Source organism: Myxine glutinosa, chromosome 6 (assembly GCF_964187855.1).
Source record: "Myxine glutinosa chromosome 6, kmMyxGlut1.1, whole genome shotgun sequence".
Classification (NCBI taxonomy): domain Eukaryota; kingdom Metazoa; phylum Chordata; class Myxini; order Myxiniformes; family Myxinidae; genus Myxine; species Myxine glutinosa.
In genome coordinates, this window is record NC_136266.1 from 144,286,884 (window position 1) to 144,297,673 (window position 10,790).

Here is a 10,790-nt window from a genome sequence, read left to right on the forward strand (position 1 = left end):
CCCCCCTCTATTTACATGAAATGGTTTGGTCCATTCGCAAAGCCAAAGCGGACGGCTTGCGAGTACGGTGACAATCCCCCCCCTCTATTTACATGAAATGGTTTGGTCCAAAGCGAACGGCTTGCGAGTACGGTGACAATCCCCCCCCTCTATTTACATGAAATGGTTTGGTCCAAAGCGAACGGCTTGCGGAGTTTGGTAAAGAAATCGCCATAGCTCGGTAACTACTTCTCCGATTAATATGAAACCTTGAAAAGGCACATCCTCGGGTCCCCAGCAATATACCTGGCAAGTTTCAAGTATATCGGACCCGTGGTTGTCGAGAAACAGCGGTCGCATACACACACACAGACACACAGAGATTACTGGAATTATAGATAGATACTTGTACCAAGTTTGGTCAAAATCCTATCACTGGTTCACAAGTTAACGCAGTAATAGAATTTTTTCTGAACAGGACTTTTGGCCTTTGACCTCTTGACCCCATAATCGAATCCATTTATCTTTACATCATAATACATACCTGTACCAAGTTTGAATTGGTACAGGGCAAGAAGGACTTGGTTCTTTCCCTTCAGCCGTTCCTTAAAATATTGGGGTAACAAAAACATGAACATATGTCACCCACAGGGTGAACCGTATCTTGCCAAAATGTGAACATGAGTGACTTGCTTCAGGTCACACTGAGGTGAACAGAACTGCTATCCACTAGAAGCGACTCTTTGAGGAATGTCTGCCCACGAGATATTCCGATGATAAATCGTTCTAGAGAGTGACCTTGAAAAATACGTGTTTGCCTTATAACGTCACCAAATGACGTCATTTATATAATGTCTAAAGCGACCGCAAAGTGACCTTGACCTTTGACCTTGACCTTAATAATTTCGTATGGTGAATAGTATGTCTTCATGACCAACGCACATGAAATATTGAAAGATTTTGATGAGAACTGAGGAAATAATTTTTTCATGAAAATTCCGTTTTTTCGTCATGACATCATCAAATGACGTCATAGCGTCAAACTGTTTACAGATCTGGGAAGCACTCATCAAGGGCATTCATATGAGGTATTACTCGATATGGTACCTACGATTTCAAAATTTGACCTTGGGGTCAATAATTTTCGACCTCCAGCGCTAACCATGAAGGTCAAGGCCGATCGCCACCAAAAAATAATCAGCTGAGCGCCGGACCATATACTAGATTCCCATGAAGTTTGGAGACGATCCGATCAAAGTTACTCAAAAAATAAGGATTTCAACATTTGACCTTGGGGTCAATAATTTTCGACCTCCAGCGCTAACCATGAAGGTCAAGGCCGATCGCCACCAAAAACTAATCAGCTGAGCGCCGGACCATATACTAGATTCCCATGAAGTTTGGAGACGATCCGATCAAAGTTACTCAAAAAATAAGGGTTTCAACATTTGACCTTGGGGTCAATAATTTTCGACCTCCAGCGCTAACCATGAAGGTCAAGGCCGATCGCCACCAAAAACTAATCAGCTGAGCGCCGGACCATATACAAGATTCCCATGAAGTTTGGAGACGATCCGATCAAAGTTACTCAAAAAATAAGGGTTTCGTCGACCTCCATGATTGACCACAAAGTGACCTTGACCTTTGACCTTGACCTTCAAAATTTTGTGTGCTGAAGGGTATCTCTATAGGACTCTGATATGCGAAGTTACAGGAGTTTCCAATAATAACTGTGGTCTACAGAGTGATCTAAACGTGAAAAAAAATGATTAACCACAAACAAAAAAACAAAAAAACAAACAAAATAAACATATGTCACCCACAGGGTGAACCGTATCTTGCCAATTATATGTTTGGAAAGCACTCAACAAGGGCTTCAATTTGAGGTACTACTCGATATGGTAACTGAAACTTGAAAATTTTACCTTTTGGTCAAAATTGAATGACCTTCAAAATGACCTTGAAGGTCAAGGCCGATCGACACCAAAAACTAATCAACTGAGCGCCATACCACACCCTATATACCCACCAAGTTTGGAGATCATAAGATCAAAGTTACTCAAAAAATAAGGGTTTCGTAATTTGACCTTGGGGTCAATAATTTTCGACCTCCAGCGCTAACCATGAAGGTCAAGGCCGATCGCCACCAAAAACTAATCAGCTGAGCGCCGGACCATATACTAGATTCCCATGAAGTTTGGAGACGATCCGATCAAAGTTACTCAAAAAATAAGGGTTTCGTCGACCTCCATGATTGACCACAGTGACCTTGACCTTTGACCTTGACCTTCAAAATTTTGTGTGCTGAAGGGTATCTCTATAGGACTCTGATATGCGAAGTTACATGCGAAGATATGCGAAGATATGGTACCTACGATTTCAACATTTGACCTTGGGGTCAATAATTTTCGACCTCCAGCGCTAACCATGAAGGTCAAGGCCGATCGCCACCAAAAACTAATCAGCTGAGCGCCGGACCATATACTAGATTCCCATGAAGTTTGGAGACGATCCGATCAAAGTTACTCAAAAAATAAGGGTTTCGTCGACCTCCATGATTGACCACAAAGTGACCTTGACCTTTGACCTTGACCTTCAAAATTTTGTGTGCTGAAGGGTATCTCTATAGGACTCTGATATGCGAAGTTACAGGAGTTTCCAATAATAACTGTGGTCTACAGAGTGATCTAAACGTGGAAAAAAAATGATTAACCACAAACAAAAAAACAAAAAAACAAACAAAAAAACAAACATACAAGCTGACTAATACATCTTGCAAAAACTTCGTTTTGGCAAGATAAAAACAAACATACAAGCTGACTAATACATCTTGCAAAAACTTCGTTTTGGCAAGATAATAATGCAAACTCTGCCCTTCGACATCTTGACCCCATAATCTAATCAGTTCATCTTTGTGTCATTATACATACTTGTACCAAGTTCGATTTAGATTCCTTCAGACGTTCAAAAGTTCTAAACCTATTACAGACTCTGACCTTTGACCTCACCCTCAAAATCAAATCAGATCATCTTTGCATCATTATACATAAGTGTACCAACGTTGGCCAGAATCACATCACTGGTTCACAAGTTATCGCTGTAACAGGATTTTTACCGAACATGACCTCTGAACTTTGACCCCGTGACCGTAAAAATCGAATCAGTTCATCTTTATCTCATTATACATACCTGCATTTCATATAAGTTTGACTTAGATCCCTTCAACCGTTCTCAAGTTATCGGAGTAAAGAAAACTCATCATGGATGGACGGACAACACGAAAACTGGTGACTTCGTCGGCGGAGGCATAACAACAACTTCCACCTTGAGAGTATGCAGGACATCAGACAGTTTGTGTAATAATCGTTTTATTGCAATGATATACGTAATAAGTATCCTCTGCAATATTCAGCACAGTTTTACATGACTGGTGAAAACAAAAGTTACAAAGAAATTGAACTTTAACTTTTCTTCAACACCGCAGAGCCTTATTGGCATGTTTTGTCTAAAAATCAGTTTTTTAGCATAAAGCAAGAAACGTCACCTAATACAGCTTTTGATGGAGAGATCGAATGTTTTGGTTCATATTTAGAATCCCATTCAACCCAACTTCCATTAAACAAAGTTCAGTATCAGCTTCAAACGTTCCGTTAAGAACTGCCGTCGATGCCGAAGCTGTACCGAGCGTTGAAGATTAATAGAGTCCGCTCGACTCAGTTTTAGGCCCGGATTGGAATATTCGGGTTGACTCGTCAGAGGCTCAAGTAACAAGTCAAATCTTAAGTAGAACATTAATCAACACAAAATAGTAATTTTTTTTAAGGCACGTGCGATAGATCGAGTAACTGGGTCTGTGGTGGCATTTCTCGTCTTGTGTTCTCGGTCAATCTGCTGTCAGGTTACAATGGCAAGGTGTCCAAGATCCCAATGACACGTTTTCCATTATATCCTACCCAAGGTTGAAATAAAAGTGTAAAACTATTTTTTTGTTGAACACGTGACTGTCTCTTCAAGCATATTCGAAATGATACTTATGAGCTTATCATGACCAGCTTGGAGACCACATTGTACACGTTCTCCCAATAGTGCCAGAATAAACTGAACAATACAACGTTGAAAACATTTCACCTCTTACTAGTTTAAGTTTAATGTTTTTATTAAGGTGTACAAATTATTGCAAACCAATAGTTCATATGCTCAGGAGATAGAGCACGTCTCATTAGCAGATTTTAAATCGCCATGCTTTTTGGACTGGGCCTCATATGAAAACACTCGTCTTTGCAGAGCTGGTGACCAGGTCTACATCCACTTCAAAAACAACAACAACAAAAAAGATTGTCAAACTGTATCCAAAAGGATATGTTTTGAATAATAATAATAAAAAAATTGGAAATGCAAATACAAAACCATCGACAAGCTTCTAGGCACTTGATAAGATTCATACGACTACGCATCTTACATACCTTACACTCGTGGAAAATAACAGGCCGCTATGTGCACGCACACAACCGCAACCCAGGCATCCTTGGCACCCTGTAGTTTGAAACACGGATAATGTTTCACTTCGACTAAAAAAAACTATTGCAGCCAGTTTGCAACATAACCTATTGTGCACCAAGCTCCTTCATTTACTGACGATACGCAAACGTGTTCAAAAATATATATATAACATTAATAATTACTACTACATACATGCATTTACACTGCTATTATAATAAAAGCAAAGCAGGAAAAGAGAAGCTCAAACAAACTTGGATATGGTATTCGTAAAGAATGTGATGAGAAAATGCTTCACAAGCAAGCCTGCCGCAGGTATTGCATCCATTTACAATAGAAAGCTGTGTGATTCAAAGAAAAACCCAAAATGTTCACTTCACCTGCAGCAGAGAAACACAGAAAGTGGAATAAAAGCGGAGGTAAAAGTGAGGCACTTGGGCAAAAAGAGGTTGTTAAAAAACTCCCCAAAAAACAAACCAATACAGCATGACGTTTGCTTTACAGGAAAAGATAGGAAATATCAACATGATGCAATAGAAGACATGTGAGAGATGAGGACTTTGGATGCGAGAAGCTTCTCTCACAGTCACATCACATCGACGAAAAACTCGCAGGGATTTCCCATTGCCATGTGAAAAGACTGGCGACTTCCCATCAGCTCCGGAGGTACCGATCCCAGGTCCCGTATCGGGGGAGCGCCGGGTGGACCGTGAATAACCGTTGTCGGTACCGACTGCATCGGGTGTGGACCCATGGCCGCAGAGGAGGGCGCGTGGAGGGCGTGATACGGTGGCGGGACGTCGGGTGGCCCGAATGCGAAGTACCCACGCTGCGCGAGTGACACGTGACTGTGTTCGCTTCCGAGGAAGGAGTGTACGCTCTCGGGACGATCGCGGCGTGACGCTGCATCAGAGTCATTGCCACTGCCGGTGGCAGTTGCAATGGCGAAACCACGGTGTTCATTGTCATTTTCTCTGCACGAGCGGCGTTCACTCCCACTGGGATTGGAACCGCTGCTGTGGCTTCCTGAGGGTAAATAATTCGAGGAAATGTTTAAACGTGCCGTTCAGATGGTATGTCTAGCTATCTTATGGACTGCATATATTAGTCCAGTGAATGACCCGACATACCTTTTATAGGTTTTTGGGTCAGTACCACATCAATATCTAACCTGGTCTACAAACCACAAAATTAACGCACATACAACATCCACTTCTGGTAACACGTTAGAACAGAATTAAATCAAAATAGAGTTATTATGAAGTAAACAAGATCAAAAGTCTAACAGCGCCGTAGCCGGGCTTGCAAAATGTAATAAACCACAAACACATATGATTAGCTTTTTAAACAGTCGCTAATGCTGCTTATGACATTAAACAAAGAAATATGGAGGAATCCCGACATACATGAGGTAAGTTTTACTTGCAGAACTGAGCGAAGATCTATTGTAATCTATATACCCCACAAGGGTTGGAGGGAGGTGTGCTCATTTACCAAGCACCTAGCCGGCCCTTGCCAAGCCAGCCGTTCCTTAAGGGTTTTGAATGGCGTGCTTGCTCGAATGCTTAAACCACTTGGCGATCTCTCCACAAGAAATTTGGTAAACGAACACACCTCATGTTCTTGAGACCCGACCATAGATCGACTGTAATCTACATACCTCAAAGAGGAATGACCCTTCCTGCCACTCCAGTATTGAGCGGGAGTACTCGTAAATTAAAATGTTGGTCAGTGGACTCAGCCGTCATGACATCATAGACGTAATGACATAACGGACACAAAATGGATATATTTTAACTTCCAGCAAGTTTGCAGTCACTACGAAGGGATTAGTGTTATGATTAGATTTACCTTAATATTAATGTTACGTTGTCATTATTTCAAAAATGATATTACCATTAAAAACCAAAGCTAATTGAATTCCATTCTTCCTCGGTTATTAATATTAGTGCCGAACACTGCTTAGATCATTCATCATGAACCATACACCGCTTCAATCCATTAACTTTCCATTCACGACATTGGGATTAAAGTGTTATGGTTATATTTACTATATTATTATTATTATTATTCCGAAAACGATACCACTGAAACGATACACTACTATATTAAGAAAACTGGCCTTAATTTGTCCAAAGTGGTCCGAAGATGAGTCATAACGCCTAAGGCCTATACGTACCGTATTGTTGGAAGAGCCGTAACGTCTATGCTTTCGATATTTGATGGTCATTTTAACAATTGGTTTCTTTGTGTTTCACACTGAATGAAAAACGTAAAGGTAGAGCATGGCGATTGTGATATGACAGGTTCGACGATATGTTCGGCATGAACGGCATATAAATCAAAATGGCGGAGTGAGGAGAGTCAGCCGCCATACGCCGTAATGACATCAGACATAATCACATCACCCTGTCATATGACCATATCCTCAGCTCTGATTGGTATACGTTTGAGGGGACATACATACATACATACATACATACATACATACATACGGACGGACAAACACTTATAGACGGCTTCGCCCGATGGGCTACGCCGTAAAAATAAAATTAGGGTAGAAATGCTCACCTCGACTTGCAACATTATAGTGGACATAGAGCAGTGTCAAGGAAATTTGGTTTCTGACCTGAACACCTCGACAAAACTAACACTGGTTAGCTGAGCCGGCTGAAATTGAATTAGCTCACTAACTAAGCAGTGAACAGGGCTTCAGCAATCACATTTGGGTTTGATGTGGTGGTCAACTGACTGGGAAACGGCAAAAAAAAAAAAAAAAGTCAAAAATACTTTGCATCAATAACATTTAACCCTTTCTGGGCTGGGCTGTTTTGGGGGTTAATTTGAAATTACGGTTTTGGATGGGCATGCGACCATAAAAGGTTATGTAACACGTAAATGGCAGGTTCGATTTTCACAAATTTGGTGTCATATTTGCATGAGACTCTTGAGAAGAAAGTAATGAAAGGAAATTTTCTGATCAGCGGCGGTTTGGAAGTTATCGCGAAAATTGATGAGGGCAGTGCAGATTACCGAAAAATAGCCGATATCTGCTTGTTCCGATTACTGGTTCCAATATCGGCCCAGCGCTATTATATACATACTCGTGGTTAAGGCTGCTCGGTGTTAAACCCAATGATAGCGGGTATAACCGGCCCAATGCCACACGTCTGAGACGGACAGGAAATGTGTATCAAAAAGGGTACATGCCCAGGTCACAGCAAGACCAATCCATGCATGAAGCCGACGGGACTCATCGTGCGGGACCAATCTCGAAAGACGCAACACCAATCACGGAGGATGAAGATGCAGTCACGGAAGATACAACATGCGGGCCAAATCACGGAAGATACAACAGAATATGCAGCATCCTCCAATGAGGACGGGGGGGCCACACTGAGGAGACAAGGCAGGACACACAACTGGTCTTGGCTGGTCGCGAATCACTTGGCTGTCCTTCACCTGCCAATTTAGTCTTGGAGCTTTCATCTACCTTTGGAGACACACTGCATTTTTAATGCGCTGCACTTGGAGACGCACTGTACACGAGAGGAGAGAGCGAAGGACAGAGATCTTTCACGAGTCACGGGTTGTGTTCATGTCTACCCCAGCTCTTTCTTTTTCCCTTTGATGGATGAATGCGGGCTCTGATGTAAAGTGTTAAGTTGACTGTAGTTCTCTGACATCTGAGGGTGCCAGTGGACGGTAAGGGTAAGGGGAATGTTCTTGCCTTGTAAATATGTCGATAACTTTAATAGATGTATAAAACACATTCGTCTCCCAACTCTTCTTGCCCATCACGATGGTGACATATGGCAGCTGAGTGATCAGTAGATGTAAAGATAGGGCTCCAGATAAGATCACAGGAGGCAACTTGGTTCCTCTTCACCTGTAATGGTAACACGGCTCTGGACGTTGAAGCCGGCAAGGAGTTCTCGGGATGATTGGCTATTATAGTAGCTCAGCAATTCGCCGTACCCCTCTGGAGTTATCTGGACCCTGAGAATGAAATGAATGAATGATCTTTTTTTTTAAGGCCATTTTTCCCCGCTAGAGCGGGGGTTAGCTTTGCGGGCCCCATGACAATCATGGTTCCCTGTTTGAGGCAATGTTTTTATGGCCGGATGCCCTTCCTGATGCCAACCTTTGGTCAAGCTCTTACGATGCGCAGGGATACGGTGTACCTATTCTAAATCGGGGTACACACCGTGATCATTCATCCCAGCAAGCTGGTACTCAATTTGCCGACCTCGGAAGGATGACAGGCTGAGTCAACCCCCCTGGGGTTAATTCAGCGATCGACCGGGATTCGAACCCAGGATCCTAGGATCCCAAGCCGGCACCCTAACCGCTAAGCCAACACCTGAGACTTTAACAATATATATATATTATATATTCATTCATATATATATATATATATATATATATGTATATATGTATGTATGTATGTATGTATGTATATATATATGTATATATCATATCTGGGGTGCACTGGTACATCTCCTGCGAGCAGCTACTTTTAGCCATTATGATATTGTTGAGTGCCAGTTCAGTTAATATTGTGTTAACATTTTCATTGTTCTAATGCAAGTGGCAATGACTTGGCACACAACATTATTGGCCAAAAATAGCTGATCGAAGGGATGTCCCATTGCACCCCGAGCACTCTCTCACACCTCCTCTTCCCTCTGTGTGTCCCATCTCAATCCTCTTTCTCAACACTTCCACCTGAATGATTGTCAAACCATCAATTAATACAGGCAAACATTTCACAAAACATGTGGAAATTGCAAGAAGTGTTTGGTGAAATCAAACTTTAAATATTCCATAAACTCACCATCACTATGTTGGCTTCCAGCACTGCCTACTCCAGGGCACAGGTATCCAGCTACCTCATGGTAGCCTGGGGGGAATGTTGCAAAAGACGCTTGCTGATGGCCACCCATGGTGAGCTGCGGATACTGGTATGGGATATATGGGTGGCCAAGAGGTGGCCAGAGAGGTGGGGCACTCGGAGGCAACGGTGCCAGAGTATCCTGCTCAGATGAAATGCTGGAGCAGTCAGGGTCAATCAGAGACAGCTTGCTGAGATCAACTCCTGCCCACATGGAAAAGAGATGCAAGGAAGGAAGGTATTTAACAGGATTTATCTGAGTGGAGTGACATTTAAATGGAATAGTACACACAGCATTCCCCAATCTCTGACTTCAATTACTAGACGTGACAAATTATTCGTATTGCTTTGAGGCAGGGAAAACATTGGTATTTTTACCAAAACACACCCAATGCTTAAGGTACACAAAATGTATTCTCAAATTTTCATAAAACGAATTTTATATACGCCTTTACCTTGGACATATAATTGTGCTATATAATATATATATATATGTATATTCAACACATTTCTATATGAGTTGGTGAAAATAAGTTAAATTTAAATATAAAACTCAGTTGAAAAGAGATTTATTTAAAAAAACATTTTAAAGTCATTTAAATACAATATACACACAAATTAATAAATGTCCGATGTAAGAGGTGTTTTGTAAAAGCTGAAAAATGTAAAATTATGATAATTTAAAACCAATGACCAACATGTGGATTTTCATTAGTTCACACTTTGGCTGCCACCTCACCTACAGACAGGTCTCCAAAGATGTAATAACACTGCTCAGAGAACGTAATCTTGTTGACCGTGTGACGAATGAGCCCGGCTTGCAGCAATCGACTCGCATACTTGCGTGCATCACGGCGGTCTGCAAATCCTGCGACGTGGCTAAAAAGCCAGTCAACCACATCAGACCCTGCACCAGGTGACACGACCAACATACTGAGGATCACATGCAAGCCTTTTACTTACTTCACACACACACACACACACACACACACACACACACACACACACACACACACACACACACACACACACACACACACACACACACACACACACACACACACACACACACACACACACACACACACACACACACACACACACACACACACACACACACACACACACACACAGTTGCGGTTCTGAGAAAGTGTACATATTTGATTAATAAAGGTTAAAGGTTTTGCCCCCATAGTTAGTCCACATGCAACACATAGGTCACCTTAGAACGTTAGTTATTTCTTAGTATATGTGAGATAAGGACATTTCCAATAGTGATACCTGCGTTGTGTAAAAGAAATAAATAAGAGTAGGCCCCGTTCATTTTACAGCCCACCCTCCAATCGACCCCATTGCGCACCATCCAGTCTGCGCCCCATGCCCCATTGCGTACCATCCAGTCTGCGCCCCATGCCCCATT

The 10,790-nt window shown here is 42.0% G+C and overlaps 1 protein-coding gene across 1 annotated transcript in view; it reads right to left on the reverse strand.

Moving 5' to 3' along the window:
• Positions 1-3,330: 3,330 nt before the first annotated feature.
• LOC137430398 (segment polarity protein dishevelled homolog DVL-3) overlaps positions 3,331-10,790 on the reverse strand; it is a 103,076-nt gene continuing 95,616 nt past the window's right edge. The window contains exons 13-15 of the mRNA XM_068121243.2: positions 10,110-10,277; positions 9,314-9,574; positions 3,331-5,502 (exon numbers count right to left, since the gene is read on the reverse strand). Of these exons, the coding sequence (XP_067977344.1) occupies positions 5,063-5,502; positions 9,314-9,574; positions 10,110-10,277 (869 nt within the window). The 3' untranslated portion in view covers positions 3,331-5,062. The remainder of the gene's footprint in view (positions 5,503-9,313; positions 9,575-10,109; positions 10,278-10,790) is intronic.